Source organism: Fundulus heteroclitus, chromosome 12 (assembly GCF_011125445.2).
Source record: "Fundulus heteroclitus isolate FHET01 chromosome 12, MU-UCD_Fhet_4.1, whole genome shotgun sequence".
NCBI classification, from domain to species: Eukaryota; Metazoa; Chordata; class Actinopteri; order Cyprinodontiformes; family Fundulidae; genus Fundulus; species Fundulus heteroclitus.
Genome location: NC_046372.1, coordinates 48443988 through 48461988, shown reverse-complemented (window position 1 = coordinate 48461988; position 18001 = coordinate 48443988). Strand labels below are relative to the sequence as shown.

The 18001-nt window shown below is 39.5% G+C and overlaps 1 protein-coding gene across 6 annotated transcripts in view; it reads right to left on the bottom strand.

Moving 5' to 3' along the window:
- Positions 1-18001, bottom strand: part of whrnb (whirlin b) — a 203028-nt gene that overhangs the window by 66903 nt on the left and 118124 nt on the right. For all 6 annotated transcript variants that reach the window (XR_004932165.1, XR_004932166.1, XM_036144712.1 and 3 more), the window contains 2 exons: positions 4075-4349; positions 2778-2814 (listed from right to left, as the gene is read on the bottom strand). Coding sequence is in view for 4 of the 6 variants with exons in the window: in XM_036144712.1 (XP_036000605.1) it covers positions 2778-2814; positions 4075-4349 (312 nt within the window). In the remaining 2 variants the exon portion in view is untranslated. The remainder of the gene's footprint in view (positions 1-2777; positions 2815-4074; positions 4350-18001) is intronic.

Sequence of the window (18001 nt, the reverse complement as noted above, 5' to 3'; positions counted from 1 at the left end):
TAAAAATTAACAATGAATAAAGTCAAAACATAACTAAAACCCAAACAAGGTGGAAAAAAACTGAGAATAATAGTAAACCAAAGCCGAATCAAAACTAAACCATGACACAGAGGAAGAGAGTAAGCTTTCATTGAACAAGTCTTGACCAACCAAATCACCAAAGGCATTTACCAACATGAGGACTGTGGTTGTGATAGTTGTCTAACATTGTATTCTACACTGTATTTGTCTGTTTTTCAGTAAAGGTCATAGAGACACAATCTTTGCATTTCTACTCACCCCAGACATTTTTTTCAAGGAGCAATGAGCAAAATTTCATTATTTTAGATAGAAATAACTAAAAATAGTTTTGTGAAGAACTAAAGGTATATTTTTAAATGGAATATGGTATGATGTCACACACCATCTCTGTGTTGTTCTCCAGGCTGTTGTTTACAAAGCCACACACTCATGAACGTCCATGTGACTAGTGGCCACGCAGGGCTTTGTCTCTCCTTGCCCATAAAATCCGACCACAGTGTTCACCTGCAGACTATCAGGACTCATTACCACAAAAAACAAAACAACTTCTTTAGCAAAGAAGTTGTCAGATAAGGAAAGAGACAAGACGAGGATTAACATTGGCCTCATGTTTCCAAGGTGGAGAGCAATCTGAGTTTGACTCAGAGCCAGTTTTTCTGCTCCAGACAGACAGGTGAGTAACTGCATGAAGTCAAATGTTTATTTTTATTGGTCTTACAGTCTTGTTAGACTTGTGTTGCTATGTTGATTCAATTTAATATGATGCTATAATTGTGCCATGGGGGTAATTGTTGGATTTTGACCAGGAATGGGCCAGGCATTACTGTTATGTGAGGCGATTAGCTGGTAGCTCAGCCAGTGGCCCAGGTAACACAGTTAGCATTGTGTAATGCAGCCACACATTTTTCTTTGGTCTACAGACAGTGCTCAACAGTCACCTAGTGGTGAAATTTTGCTTATTGCTCCTAACAACCCCATCCTGGATCAAACATTAAGGACCTTTAGACATCCAAGCTTTATGGATGATGTCTTGTAAACTGAAGATTGTATTCAAGTAGTATTTCACTTTGAGCTTTGAGGTTATGCTGAAGTGAATGTGGATAACATTCCCTAGCGGTCTTGAGGGGGGAGTTTCAGACAATAACAGTTTTACAATAATTTGACAAATGTGTTATCTTTTGCAAATTGACAGCTGTATCATGGTGAACAGGTTTGATAACCACTGTGATTCTGACAGCTTCAGCCCCTGGCAGGGTTTTTTCATGGCAAATTGGCCTCAGAGAAAAGGGTGTCTAAAAGTGATTAAAATATCTCAATGATAACTGACCACATTATTTGGTGAACTTTGCCATCAATAAAGACCCAACTGAAGCAAAGCCTGAACTGAGGAATTGCACATAGGGCTTGGTGGTTGAGCCTCAGCTTCAGGAGGCACAGAACAAAAGACAACTGTACACCAGTTCCACGTGGACCCACCACATGCAGGGAGAAGAGTTTAGGTTGGGTGCAGTATGAGCCTGGTGACAGGTAAATGTAGGAGCCTTAGCAAGCTGACTTCAGCAGTCTCTTGGCTTTTGGGGTTTGGAATGACACTTCACTGGTGGGATAGGAGCCACAGTTGGTGTGTAAGATTGAGCATTACACACAATAGCTATGTTTACGTGCACAAAATTTCAGGATTAAATAATCAGATTGTACCGTTTATATGGGCACACAATCAATTAATCCAATCATAATGTATGTAAATATGCATCTGACGTTATTCAGAATAGAACCACTCTGACATGTGCAGTTATAGTTAAAAAAAACTACAGAAGAAGAACTACTTCCGTCTTTGCTGAATACCAAACAAATAGTAAAAAGAGCAGTATTATACGAGTTTGTTTGTCTTACGAATGCCCAGGATGGACTTACATGATATTCTAATTACAGTTGAAACGTTACTGAGTAAGCAACAATTTTGAGCTCTTTTACTTTTTTCGAACAGAAAGGTTGTATCGGGCGCCCTGACAGTTTTGCTTCCTGACGTATTCCCGCCGATCAACAATGCAGAAATATATAAAAATAAATATATCACGTTTATGTCATTCTGGTCAGTTTGCCACATTCAGAATAACTTGAGCCTGACAAGCGTTTATAGGCACGTTGATCGGATTATCAATCGGCATAAATCACCCCTCTCATTTGGATTACAATTTCATTCCCATTGAGTTTAATCCAATCATCATATTCCTTTTGGCTTGTATACATAAATAATTTTTTTCCGATGGGGCCTTTATTGCAATTACTTTTGTCCATGTATAGGTAGCTATTGTTTGGGCTCCCCTTTGCTGGTTTATTTTAAAACTGTTTGGGCTTACCTAAAACAAATACTATGACAACTCCCTCAACAATAACTGTGAGTTGCAGAGAAATCCAACATGCAAGACACTCCTAACAGAAAAAAGAAAAAAAGAAACAGCCCCCACTTCAGCACAGAAGTGTGCTGTTAGGACAAAGAGCAGCTGAGGCTGATTCCTGAGTGTATTGTGAGACTGTAGACATGTCCCATTTTGCCTTAATAAAAAAAGGATCATCAAACTACACCTGTGTCCTGACCAAAGTCAGCAGATGTTTTTTTTTCTTTTTCATTCAGCAGATGTTGGCAGATGAGCATTCAGATTGCATCACCGAAATCAGTATCTCATTGAGAATTAAGTTGGTTTTGTACAATAATAAACAAAAAAAAAACAGCTAGAAGCATTTTGCATTCTCACCTTTCCAAATACAGGCGTAGCTCTGGCAGAAGATGGTCTACAAGAGAAAGAAATATCACATCTCATCATATGTAGAAAAAAAACTTGACAGTCAAACTTAAGGGCAAATCTTCCAAATCGAAAACTTTGGATCTGGTCAGCTGGTCGCTCAATGCAATTGATAAAATTTTCTCAACAGTAAGACAAGGTACAGCGGAGCCAGGCTGTCCTGAGAGGACACATGCAGCTGGATACACCCTGGATTCCTGAGAAAAAGACCTCGGGGAAGCTCTAGCTCGCTTTATGGTGGAAAGACCAAAAAACTTGGCAGTTTGAGAGTGCCATGAAGACAGACCAAGACTTGAAGGCTGATAGAAAATTTCACAGTTAGCCTGAAACAAAACAATTTCCTTGTTATTAAATTCAGTTGCCAGAGGCTGGCCTTGGAGACTGGTTTATTTCAAACTCTCCTGGATGTTATGCACACAACATGGCTCTACCCCAGCCTGCAAGAGCTCTACTGAACTGCTGCTAACATACCATCTAGAACTATGGCTGGAGGGGGGCTACTGGGCAATCACAGGCCTACACTGACACACATTCATGAACATGCTGATAAATACACCCTCCTATGACTCACTGCCTTCGCTGTGTACGTTATGCTTACAATGTTGTGTGTATGTTGCTTTTTTATCTGCATTCTCTTACTGTCCCCCCTAAGACAGAATGTGATAAACGCACTCCTTTTTTCCCCTCAATCAACCCAATGTATTCCTTTTCTATACTCTATAAAAGGCAGCATCTTGAAAAAGGTTGCTAGGCCTCAGTGACCTGTTTCCCATGTAAATCTTTTGCTTAATGGAATGTACGTAATGAACGTAATTTCCCCCATGGGGAACAATCCAGCAATTGAATTCAATTTATTAAACCCAGATAAATATTCATCATCATGTTACAGTGATCATTAAACATTTGAGTCACAAATAAAACACATTGTTCAAGCAATTCATTTAAGGTCTTCCACAATATTTGGACCTAATGCTGGGTATGTGAATTCCACACTCAAAGATTGTATTAAAAGCACTTTTCTGTTGTCATTAGACAACATTGACGTTATGCCCCGTTATGCAATGTTCAAGTCTCCACTGACTTGAACATCTGCTTGACAGCAAAACTACAAATGTATTTTTAAAATAAATAAATCCAGGTAGTAAATGCTTAAATTATCTTTTTTTTGTCAAGTTCCACTCAATTAAATAATTTATGCTATTGTATTTTGATTTTACTTTAGTACTACTGCATAGTTTAGTGCACTTACCTTGTATTGTTGCCACTGGGACTGACGTTTGCATGAACACCAGCACCGGCACTGGGATTTGAGACAGAATTTATGGCACCTGTTGCATTAGTCTCAGCTATCACCTGACCACACATCCATTTGGTCTCATCCACAATTGTGCGTGCATGAGGCAGACGCCCCACATTCCTCACTTTCATCAGTAGGTGGTGCCCTAACTTGAGGATGCTAACCGCCTCGTCATGGGAGATGGTGACAAAGCTCTGATCATTCACCTCTAGGATTTGGTCACCCACCTGCAACAGACACAATAGAATTTCTTATATTAATTTCCACAATGCAAATGTGGGCAAACACAGAACTTAAATGAGCAATAAGCGATATTTAGTGAAGTGTAGTGAAGAAGTAAGTAACTTATAACTTACTTCTTCACTAGACTTCTTGCTCTTAGCAAGAGAGCATTTTGATCCGATGGGCGTGCTCTCCATCAATTTGTGCCTGGCAGTGGCATTTTATGGACAGAGAGTGGGTAGCCCCTGAGTGGCAGCTGTTCACGTGCACATACTGTACATGCATGTGCGTCCGGCCCAGCTATGCAAAACATTTTTTTAGTTCTTTACAATTAAACATGATGGAAAAGAAAAAGAAATGCAGGCAGTACAATGCAAATTGTATAAATTATGGGTTTATTCCACCACCCCCAAACGTACATCTGCTGATGAGCAGTTTTTCTCTAACGAGGAAATGAAGCCTTCGCAGTTACAGCAGCATCTGTCAAAAAAACATCCTGACAAGGCATCAAAAGACCAACAATAAACAGCATTTTCGCACGGAGCGTCAACCAGACAGAGAGTTAGTGGTGGCATCTTATAACATAGCACTACTGGTTGCAAAGGCTGGCTTATCGTTCACTGTGGAGGAGTCTCTTGTTGATCCTACAATAAATGAGGCGATCTCCACCGTCATGCAGTGTGACCCGGCGCCAGTCACACCAAGGCCATCCCACTCAGTAATGACCATGTGGACAGGCGGATAAGGGTGGTGTCAACTGACATTGAGGAACAGCTGTGTGCAAAGTTTCACGGATATCCCTTCAGTGTACAGCTGGATGAGACCACTCTCCTTTTCTGAGAATACCAGACCACAGGTATTGTGGTCAGGTATTCTGGCTGCAGTTCCTTTCCTGTGCCACGGATGTCACACCCGCTATGGTCGGCACATACCTGGGATTCACCACCCTGCTAAAGCAGCAAGCTCCCGTGTGTAAAAAGTGCATCTGCGCTAAGGGGATTCCCACAAGATAATTCCCACACGCTTCCCACACGGCATGCGTGTACTGCAGTAAGGGTGGTGTATGAAGAAATAACATGACCAAAACAAACTTTATTCTTGTCACCAACAGAAAAAGAAAAAAAATCTTTTTACAATAGTATAGTATGAACAGGCCTTTAGACTACAATTTATCAACGCTCACATGATAAAATACAATAGGCTATGCCTACGCCACAATATTAACATAATGTTATGCTGATGACACTCAGCTATATTTATCCATAAATCCTGATGAATCCAATCAATTACTTCAACTGCAGTCATGTCTTGACGACATCAAAAGCTGGATGACTTTAAATTTCCTGCACCTAAATTCTGACAAGACAGAAGTTATAATCTTAGGACCAGAGTCCTCAAAAAATAAACTTCTTAATCAATCACTTAATCTGGATGGCATTAACTTGGCCTCTGGTAATAAAGTAAAAAATCTTGGTGTTATTTTCGACCAAGATATGTAATTTAAATCCCATATTAAACAGGTTTCCAGAGTTTCCTTTATTTACCTCAGGAATATCGCAAAAATTAGAAACATTCTGTCCAGGGGTGACGCTGAAAAACTAGTTCATGCATTTGTTACTTGAAGGCTGGACTATTGCAATTCTTTACTGTCAGGAAGTCCACAAAATGCAGTTCACAGTCTTCAGCTGATCCAAAATGCTGCAGCAAGAGTTCTGATGAAAATCAACAAGAGGGATCATATTTCTCCAATTTTAGCTTCCCTTCACTGGCTTCCTGTTAAATCAAGAATAGAATTTAAAATTCTTCTTCTCACATATAAAGCCCTTAATAATCAAGCTCCATCATATATCAGAGCTCTGATTAACCCGTATGTTCCTAACAGAGCATTTCGCTCTCCGACTGCAGGTCTGTTGGTGGTTCCTAGAGTCTCTAATAGTAGAATGGGAGGCAGATCCTTTAGCTATCAGGCTCCTCTCTTGCGGAACCAACTCCCAGTTTTGGTCCGTGAGGCAGACACCTGTCTACTTTTAAGACTAATCTTAAAACTTTCCTTTTTGACAAAGCTTATGGTTAGAGTGGCTTAAGTTATGTCTGTAGTTATGCCGCCATAGGCTTAGGCTTCTGGAGGACATCGGGGTCTATTTTTCTCATTCTGTTGAGTTCTCCAACTTTTCTACTCCAATTTGCATTCTTAGTTGTTATTTCAAGTTTTGACTTTTTGTTCTCTATCATGTTTTTCTTCATAGTAGTTACAACTGGTCTGCTGCTCTGTTAGCTGTGACATTATCCAGGGGAGGCGGATCATTCCCTATTACTATATAACATAGAAAGGATTCCTTGATCAGTGTGTGCTTCTGTGCTTTTGTGTCTCTGCTCTGTCTTCTCTAATCCACAGTCGGTCGAAGCAGATGACCATTCACACTGAGCCTAGTTCTGCTGGAGGTTTTCCTCCCTATTAAAGGGAGGGTTTTTGCTCCACTGTTGCTTCATGCTTGCTCTGTATGATGGATTGCTGCAAAGCCATAGACAATGCAGGGGACTATCCACTGTGGCTTACAGAATAATTGCAACAGACAGAACATATAAGAAAATTACATTTGATAGGACAAGATCAAAGCAGAGACTTTTGGCTATGATGCTATAGGCTGACAGTTGCTATAAACACTCATAGCAACTGCCAGGCATGGCTGTAGGCAGGGTCCGAAATTAACACTCGCCAGTTGCCAAATGCGAGTAAATTTCCCGTTTGGCGAGTGAATTTCAGAGGGCTAGCTGCCACATGGCGAGTAAATGTTTGTACCAAATAAATTACAAAACCCATCTGGGCTGCGGATGACCCGTTCACAGCTCTGTCATTCCAGAGCTCAGTCTAAACTCCGCTTCTGCAGAGTTTAGACTGAGCTTCTGGGAGAGCGGCTCCCAGATGAAGCCTTTATTCAGAACCAGTCATGGCTGCAGGCTGGATCAGAAAACAGATCCGCTAACCAGATGCATTCTAAAACGCCAATTAGTCTGTTTATAAGTTAATCACTACGTTTAATGTCCTTCCACTCGTACCAAAATGTCCCAATTGAAATCAGTAGAGTCAATTGAGTCAGTAGCTGTTTTTCATGCTCTTTTGTTTTTAACGACACAGAACCAGCGGTGCTTCGGTGGGCGTGGTTCTTTGCGCTTGAATTCAGGTGCGCAAAATTACGTTACATATAATTTAGGTGCGCACTTTTAGGGGTCATTTTAAGGAACTTGTAACATCAGGGGCTTTAGCTCAGACCCATTTTTCCTTCTATCCCTTCTAAAGGAGCCCTTTACAGTCTTCATTTATGCATTTTCCCCACTGTTTATCCAGCAGCTAGATCATGCGTAAAGACGCAGCTCGAACCCCTGCGTGCTTTAAGTGTTGCAGCTGAGGGAAAAATGTTGGACGGTACAGGTTTGATGAATCTCTGCCTCATTCACTAATGAGACCAACATGGATAGAATAATGATAATCTGTAATGTTTTCTTATTGCCTGGATGTGAATCTGATAATTCATATTGTGCCTTTTATAATAAATGTAATATTTTCCCATCAAAGGTAGGAAACAAAGATTTCTCTTCCAGGGTCCAGTCAGCCACGCCCCCAACCAGACCACCCCCCCCCACACCAAAATAACAAAATCTCACTCTTAAGTTTTGGTAAAAATTGAGAGGTCTTGTGAGGATTAGTATTTTGGCCGGTAAAAAATATGCCTGGCCGCAGCGATCATTCAACAATGGCTGAAAAGAAAATAATTAAAAACTTTAAAAAAAATCAAAAACATAAACATAAGCCAACAAACCCTAAATAATAGAAATCTCGGAATCATCTTTATTTGCCAAAATTGTGTGCACTAACATGGGAATATGACTGTTTTTAAGCACTCAGAGCAATCAGATATTAAGTATAACTATATAAACTTCAGAAAAAGACAAGGATATATGTATGTGCAGCCATTTTTCTTTCTTTTTTTATATAAAGAAATCAAAACGCCCACATTTTGCAATCCAATGCAATGTAGTTCAGAAAATAAACTTTATTTAGGATTTGATTTAAGTGAACACCATTGGTAATTTGCCGTGCAAAGGCCCCTAGAGATCAAAACTGTTGGAAAACAAATGTTCACACCAATAGCATTGAACGTGATGTTAAATGGGAAGTTCCATCTGCATGGTAAGGGTTTTTATTTTTTATTTTTTTTTATCTCCTGGATTACAGTGACATCTCATACAGCTGTGTCTCTGCAAGGGTTAGCGCATATAAACACAACACTCATGAGAATTCTCACAGTCCAGATGGAAAACATACACACATGCATGCACGCCCTATTTATCAAACATTCAGCTGACTGCAACACTGGCAGATCCTGATAGTTTAAAACTGTAACTGGAAAATTCAGGTTGCATTCAGGCCAAACCTGCGATCAACTACAGCAGTCTTAACTTGGACTCTTGAGGACAGCTATGTGTAGTTGAGGTTTTTTTATGGTAATGGCTGCTCAGATGTCATTATAAAGTGAACACTTTATAAGATAGTTTCAGGCTCCTGATCTGTGGAACATACATACATGCATATTGAACATTTTAAATTCCTGCTTCTGTCTGTCTGAGCCATGTTATGTGCTATATGGAAGGCAAGTGTTCTGGTTATCTCAACACTGGAAGTAGCTTGCACTCATTAAACGTATGTACATACGTAAAGGACCTATAATAAATACTGACACCATGTGGTTTAAATTGGTACAACAGCTTGCCAATCACAACAATCTAGTATGCCGTTTTTAAACAGTCCGTTGTTGCACTGAATCTTTACAAGCATAGGTATATGATCTTGTATTATGGAAAAAGTATGATCTGGAAATTTGTGGTTCTTGTTCCTTATATTTGAAAAAAACTATCAGAATCAGAAATACTTTAATAATCCCAGAGGGAAATTGTTGTTTCAGTACAATCGCCATAACATAACAAACATCACAAACATTTCAGGGGGAGATGATTTACTAAGGCCTTGCAGCCAAGAAACCACCTTACACGGTGCCCACATGGTGCTGCCATTACTCTGTGAAAAGATAGAGGCAACAAAAAGGAAGGTGGGAGGGAAAAAAACATAACTCATACTTTATTCTGTAACAAGATATAGTTTGAGATATCAAAAACCTCTTGCACAAAAAGCACAAATAAGACGAGACACCTATAGTAGAAGGTAAACATTTGAGACTAGTCGCGTGTAAGTTCAACAGTTTATATGAGCATCAGTTATACGTGTCTGTTTGGGTGAAAGTGTTTATATTTCCGTGAACACTCTCCAGAGGTCATTATCCTTGATGTTATCAGCCGGCCAACAGTTCAGAAAGCATCCGCAGATATCAACGGGGGAGGAGGGAGCAGGGGAGAGTTCTAAGCTCTCTCCCCATAACAAACCAGGAGTAGAGATGGGAAGGCATAGACCAAATATGTTATTTGTTATGAGACAAGCTGCACTGACTTTCCTGTCAGCTTTAAGTCTTTTGCTGGCTCCAAATGGTGAAATCCAATTTTCCTATACAGGATTTACACATTATTCTATATTTTTGTCTCTCATTAGTTACTCAGTACTTGAGTAGTCTTTTCAACAAATACTTTTTGGTCATATTGGGCAGGCAATGATTTACCACATAGTAAAAGGCCTCACTGGTTGCCGAACCTTTCAATTTATGAATATTTACGCCCATGGATGGTTGGAGCGGGGGATTGAACCGGCCGATTACAGGATGAACTCTCTAACTCCTGCGCCACTCATCATGCCATATTAATACTGATAACAGGACAAAGAATGAGAGTCCAAACAAAATATCCAGGATGGGGCTTTATGTTATATTCTAAACCACAGAAGTTAAAACCTTTTTCTCAACAGAAAGTGTTTAATAGTATATATTATATTACATTACTCTAGTTATAACTTTTGGGCTGCCAAATGAAAATAGTTTCTTCAAAAGCTGGACAGATGCAGCAAAACAGAACAGGTTCAAAAAAAGAAGGAGCATCTTTAGGAAATCAATTTTAATCCGATGTTCAAAGCTCTGAGCATAATTAAATAAATAAATGTGTTTTTAGAATATGACCATTTGACTAAGATTTAAGAAAATCAACTTTATAGAAGTTTCTGTGGTTGCCTGAGTTTAAGAACAACTTTTGTCAGACAGAATAAGCAGAAATTCATATAATTTTTTTTAAATATCCCAAAAGCTAAAGAAGGAAAAAGATTGTGCTGAGAGGCTTCACAAAGTGTGCAATCAGGGAACCAAATGATCATTACACAAAGATCGCTTTCCCAAACATGAGTCAGAGAAAAGAAAAAAAAGTTACCAGTTACCAAAATAACTTTTAAAAGCGACTTAGTAAAAAAAAATATTCCTCACACACAATACAGTGTAGATCCAGCTAAAATGTATCTTCTTCACACAGTCATAAAAGATTTTTCAGTTGATCAGCTAAAAATAAATCGGACACATCTTACTTTTGAGTAACATATTAAGTCATCCAATTTAGTAAAATATATATACAGCATTCATCATCTTGCAGGCTGACAAAAACAAAGAATTGCACAACATGAGCAGCCGCTAGCATGTTCTTCCTGCAGATTCCGGTCTCTATTAGGTGTGGCAAGGCCAGTTTATTTATAAAGCACTTTTCAGTAACAAGACAATTCAAAGTGCTGTACATGAAGAAAAAAAACATGACAGAGGAAGGAAAACTCCTGCAAAGACAGTGAAAACATTACAGAGAAGCAATGGTGTGATAGATGTTTTTTTTATTATTATTATTATTAAAAACAGCATCTTTGTGTTATTATGAAGTTGTTGAGTAATGCAATCTCACAATACTAAGACCACATCATAAAAATAAAGGTAAAATGGTATGGTAAGAAAAAAAAAGCACAGCAATTAACAATGGTCTTTTGTGGAGCCGGAGCTATTACTAGGGCCCTATAAAATCCGTTTTATTTTTTCCCAAATTCCGTTTTATTTTTTCCCAAATTCCGTTTTTTCCATTTTTATTTTTTGAAAATTCTGTTTTTTCCGTTTTAATCTTTACGAATTCAGTTTTTTTTACCCTTTACTGTTATTTCAGTCGTAAAAATAATGTGCTTTTAATGTTGATTAAAATGTACACAAATAAAATAGGAATGACCTTAAATTTGAGGTAACATCACATTTACTCAATACTTTTACTGCATGATGCAACATAACACTGCACTCTAAGTACTAACAAAATATTAATGGTTATGAACCAATTGTTATAAATAAAAGTGCTCCATTAGCTTTTTTAAGTAAAAAAAATAAAATAGGACCTCTCAATTTCAGAATTCAGTGTTTCCCGCAGGAATTCGTTTAGGCGACGTGGTAAGTTGTTGGTCGGAACAAGATTTGCGCGGACGACTGACTGACGGAGCGGGGGGGGGGGGGGGGGGGGGGGGGGGGGGGGCGACTCGCGGAGCGGGGGGGCGTATCCATGTATTTTCGCCTGTTTCTTCCCTGCCAGTCACTGTATGCACGCGCGAAAGCAACAACAAACAACCGCGTGTTTGTTGTTGCAGTGTTTCCTGCAGTGCCATCGCAAAGATGGCACTGCAGGAAACACTGGAATAGGTGGTGATGAAGGTAGGTGAAGTTGGCGAAGACTGCTTACATTTTCAGGTAGGGCTCCCTCCTGTTTGCGGTGCTTCTTTAGAAACGGACACAGTTTTGTCATCTTTCCCAAAGGGATGTCAGCCTCAGTGTTTCTCAATTTTTTCGCCGAAAGCGGAGCTGTGGAGAGCCGCTTCGCCATTTTTTAAATGTTTTGATGGGGGATGGTGGGTTGGAAGCTGAAATGACAGAGCGGGGGGGGGGTTGTGTCGCGCAGATTTGCATCCCCCGGTGTGCATTTCCCCCAGATGTACGTTCTTCTCCCACACAAAAACAGAATTTCATTTCAAATGTAGAATTTCCGCGTTAACAGTAGATTCCGCGTTAATTTGCCAATTCCGTGATTCCGTCCGCGATTCCGTCCGCGATTCCGTGATCACGGAAATTATAGGGCCCTATATTACTGCTATAGAGAGATCTGTGTGTGGATGTATAGTGAGAGCCAGAAAAGTGACGTAAATGTCGGATGAACATCTTGTGAAAGTTGTACAGGTATCGGTTTGACCCTGCTCTCGAGTAGGGGCGGAGAAACCCGGGATGGCCCTGAAAAAAACATCTCTGAAACATTAGCAGGTGGGTGGAACTGGGGATTTAATAAACTTTTTCTTAGGAAATAAGACAAGGATAAAATTAACTATATGTACACATATGTATGTGTAGCAATTTTCCTTTATTGTTATAAATAAAGAAATAAAAAAGAAAGGTAGGTTGTAGTATTACAAATATGTTGATTTTGTTTCATAGCAGAGTAGCTGACTTCTCAGGCTGTGGATTGCTGTTCGGGCATTGTGCTGAACAAATGATCATAGCCTTTTTCTACTTAAAAATGCTGGCGCACAAGTTTGTAGCAGTCCATCTTCTTCTAGGAGAGCCATTTTGTTTTTGACCCTACAGTAAAACATTTTTACCAGTTTCTGTAGGGATTATAACCTCCAGTGATGAATGGCAAGAAAGAGAGGGGATGCAGGCTGGTGGTAAGTTATTGCTGAACAAGGAGCAACACTGCTATCTCTCCTGCTGCCTTTTAAGTGACAGTTGCTGACCAGCTCAGGGTATTTGCCCTGTAATGTTTCTTGCTAATGAATAAAACTGTGTGACTGTTCTGTATAGCACAATAACCTTGGGCCACAGTGTTAAAAACATTGAGACTGAAATCTAAAGCTACCGCTACTTTCCAAACCCATTTATCATCTGGAAGCTGACAAGTCTCCTTCCTCCTCTTTCCAACACACATAAACACAGAGGCCAACAATGGAATGAAGCTAATTATCATGCAGAAGAGGCTAGAAAATGAGAGGAGAACAGTGTGACAGAAGACTATATCACAGACACAAGGCAATGTGTTTAGCATTCTTCATCATTCTTATCTACAGCCAGTGCACTGCGGTATAACCACTGTTTACCTAGTACTACTAATTTATTACATTAGAATCTTTCTCTGACACACTGTATCAGTAATGAAATTATGTCATATTCTGCTACAACCACATGAAAGAGAACAATATGTTCAGTCGTTGCTGTATTTATTGTAGGTCTTTGCAATCATACCAAGAGGTAATGGTGAAACACAAATCACAATCATAATTTTGTAATAAAGGACATCACATCATTTTAGTATTTGTAACTGTGCTAAATACTGTACTGAAGGCACAATCAGATATTTTAGTTACAAATACTACTGAATGAGCCAATATACATTACTTTAACTATTATTATGGTGTTTTGATAAAATCTGTAAAAGCAAACTAAAGGAGATTGGATGTGAAGAGTTAATGTTTTCAGAAAGCTATACAAAATAATATTTCTCTGTTGCCAATAAAAAACAGGCTCCAGGATTAAGGAAATCTGGCTGTCAATCTGTGCAGTAAATCTTTTTGATAATTGAGATGTCACTGCATTTGTTAAACAAATTTCATGTTAGGTTAGGGCAGAGAAACGCTGATGGGTCAAGAGAGCAGAAAATGAGACGAAACAAGCAAAGCCAGAAACAATCTGCAATGGAGAAGACTGGATACTCCAGAGAAATATGTAGCCATTGAAAGATGTGCAGATCTGGAACCTAATATCTGCATGGGCTCACAATCAGAGGTGGGTAAAGTAGCCAAACATTGTACCCACATTAAAATAGCACTACTTCAATATATTTCTGTTCAAGTAAAAGTAAAAAGTAGTCATCCAAAAAATTCATCAAGAGTAAAAGAGTATGTGGTGAAAAGGCTACTTACGCAAGGAATGAACTGTTTCATTATAGCATCTGATTTAATTTGTGAAAATGATTTAGACCCATTAAAATACAAAGTTATTTTTAAATTCATCTGGTTTAAAGGAAAAAAAAAACTACATTCTAACATAACAAATTAAGGCAGACGAAACACATTTCCAATTCTAATCTATTCACAACATAAAACTTTTAAAACTAATATCATGTAAAAACAAAAAGTCCGACTTAACCATGAACTGTAGGTGTTTGTCTGTGTCTGGTGCATTTTTGGTAAAAACATGCATGATCTTCATTTAGTGAAGTATCTAAAGTGGGTAGAGCAGGCACAAATTGTACTCAAGTAAGAAACTCATTACTGAAAGCAGTAGGTAACTCTTGTTAAAAAAAAATAAAAAAACAACTATATAAATATATATATATATATATATATATATAAATATATATATAAAATATTTCCTAAAACGGTCCCTATGTCCTGACTGTACAATATAGCCCCTTTTCCACCGGCCCTACTCGATTTCACCTGCCCTCCTGCGCCCCACGCCGCTCAGCTTTAATCAGCACGTGTTGTTTTTCAATGGGCCTAGAGATGCCTGGACGAGGGAAACACTTCAACCCACGTCTCATGTCTTGTTTGAAATATTAACACTTTAAAGAAATCTGCGTACAACGGTAAAGAATATAAAACGTTATAAAAATCATTGTAAATTAAGCATAAAAACCAGAAATTGTTTTGTACCATTGTATATGCAAGATTGTCTTTAATATTTTCCTTAAGGATAAAATAGTTCATGAATAGCTGGATGAATAGCGATATCACACATCATCCCGGAAAAATAATAAAATAAGGCACAGCTTCTCACTTTTGACCACAGTGTTATTATTATAGGTGTGTAATGCATATTCATGCTGAGTGATCTTTGGTCAAAGGAGTGGGCTGCCCTTCATCAGCTGATCTCTGATTTCCCCCCAGGAAAAATCAGAGATCTCCTGCTCATGGTGGTTTGATCCGTGGCTATGAACTCATTTTTGAATCAACCACTAAACATGAAAGCTATCACTGTGTGTAAAATGAGAGAAAGATACAGCGCATCTGCATATAGAAAGCTGAAGTGTCATTTTACTTTGCTTTTTTATCCTTCTGGCATGGTTCGTGGTTTGTAAATAGTAAAATTATATTGTTATTTGACCCACTCCATTCATAGTAATCTTTAATATCAATGTTGTCACTCCTCAGTTTTTACTGAACTTCCTCGGAAAAAAAAATTCTCATTTGTCCTCGCCCTTGGCCAATCACTGAAAAATAATGTGTTCACCTCAAAATTCCCCTCTAGTTCACTCAGTTTGACCCTGCTCCTGAGCAGCATATAAGAACCTGGGTTGCCCTGATAAAAACTGCTGCTGTACTGCTTGCAAGCGGGTGAAGCTGAGTAGAGCCTGTCCAAACCGAGCCGGTGTCAAAGACACTTGAAACAAATCATCTGTGAAAACCTTAATCTCCCTTGGCTCCACCCAGTGGTCCTACTGCTTTTTGCAGAAATGCACAGCCCCCAGTCATAAAAAAACTAATCAGAGCTATGAGGAACGTCTTAGCAGTGTCAATCACACTGCCCATACCTGTTCCCCGCACAGCGTGTACCATCGGTCGTGCTCAAGATTGCAGTTTGTTATGCCAGAAGCTGTTTGAATATGCTTATTATTATTATTAATTATAATTTGGTATTACAATTTAGATAATAAGTAATTCAACTCAAAATTCCGCTATAACAAAATATAGTTCAAATGGTGGTGATGTTAGCTAGAAGCTTGTAATGATTTATACTACTAATGCATTAATTAATTAATTAGCTGTTATGTACTCATTTGTGCTGGAATAAATGATCTGGTCGGATTTTAACCGACGAGGTTTATCCGGCAGACTATGAGAACCCCAATATAACTGCAATTAGAGTTTAAATCCGTATTCCTTATCACCAATCCAATGATAGTGTCTCTGTATTAATATCAGATGTTAACTCCAAAAGGGGGTTAGCTCTGAACTCTGAATAACCAGGCAACTGTGAATTGAATTGAACACAAAACAATTTCTATTCCGCAGTTGTTGTTTTATTGAACTGTTACAGTAATTCTCTGATTCACAACCTTGGAAATCTTACTCATTACTAAAACTACACATGCAAAATATAGGTGGAAATAAAAGAACAAAACAAAAATAAACAATGGATTAAAAATGAGTGGTTAGCCGATCTCAGTTCAACTCACAGTTGTTTAACACCACCTCCGAAACATCGGCATTTGACGTAGCAGGATTGACAGACAGAACAGCTTCGGGAGTCCCACTGGACGCTTTGATGTCTTACAACAGCTAGTTCAGCTAAGCTCCCTACAGTTCAGTCTTACGCCACCCTCCCAAGATGGCTGCTACGATGACGTATGGTCTACCAATTTACGTGATGCGTGAGGGGAGGTCCTAATGACGTAACCACGCTTATGCTGATGGGAGCTTCGAGAGGGCGCGGCTAACTGGGAGTTTAAGCAAAGACCGCGAACTGAGCTCGGACAAAAAGATTGCCCCCGCTGATAAGCACAGCAAAGATAGAACAAAGAGAGAGGAAAAGGATGAAAGAGTTGAAGAATCGACTCACAGCGGAGTCTCCACGGACCACAATATTAAACAACAGCCAAGTCGCTTTCACAAATGCATGCACATATAAAGAAGATTTTGCTGAATATTTATTCAGCAAAATAACCCAACTCCGTTTTGGGGTAAAAAGCATTAACCTACACCTACAAAGTTCCTACATCTGCCCAGGCACTTCTAAACACCCTGTGGGTGAAAAATAAATAAAAAGGGAGAACCCCGTTACTTTGAGGTGATCCCGGAATGAAGTCCTGGCTTCGGGGTCCGCGAGTGCTACGACTAACGCGGCGTCTTGAATGCGTCTCTTCCTCCGGGCTTACAGTCGCTTTGTTGGCCAGACAAAGCAGGGTCCTCCTCGATCACTGGGAGATAAGGTGGCTCCCAGTCTTTTGATCAGAGGGAATTTAAAAGTACTTATTTTAGTCAACCTCCTGCGTCAGCAAAGCAGGGAATCAGGTTTGCTTCGAAAAATCTCGGTCCAGCGAGAAACTCACAGAGTGAAACAGCTGTATGTCTTCTCAGGTTGGCAGCGCGCCAGGGAAGAAGGCAGATTGTCCTGCGTGGCCGCAATATATACATTTTCCCTGGTAATGTTATCTCTCCGCTACGTTGTTAGGGCGGCGGCCATTTTTGGGCCGCATTGCATGATGGCAGTTGGTGGCCATTTTGACCACATTGCATCATGGGAAACGCAGTCCGTCATGTCCCGAATTAATGCAGTCTCGTCACGTTTGAACTGGCATTACACGCTGTACCACAGCTATGCTAATGGCAGAGAAACAACTTAAAATTACAGGAAAACAGCCAATTTGTTGAGTGGCACCTGCTCAGAAAACAAAGACAGGTAAACAAAAGAAGACCGATGAGGAAAAGCAAACTAAAAAGGAAGAATTGGGCTGGGTCCAAAGTGAAACAATGGTAAACATAAGAGCAGCTTTTCAGTGGTGGAGGGAGCTACGCGTTCAGAAAGGATTCAGAACTGATGCAGTTAGCCACATTTCTTGTCTTATTTTTTAATAACCACACAGCTAAGATAGCAACAGTTACAGCATCACTGGGTGATAATCCAGTGACGTGCAGTCAGGGGAAGCAAGTGAGGCCAGGGCTCACTTG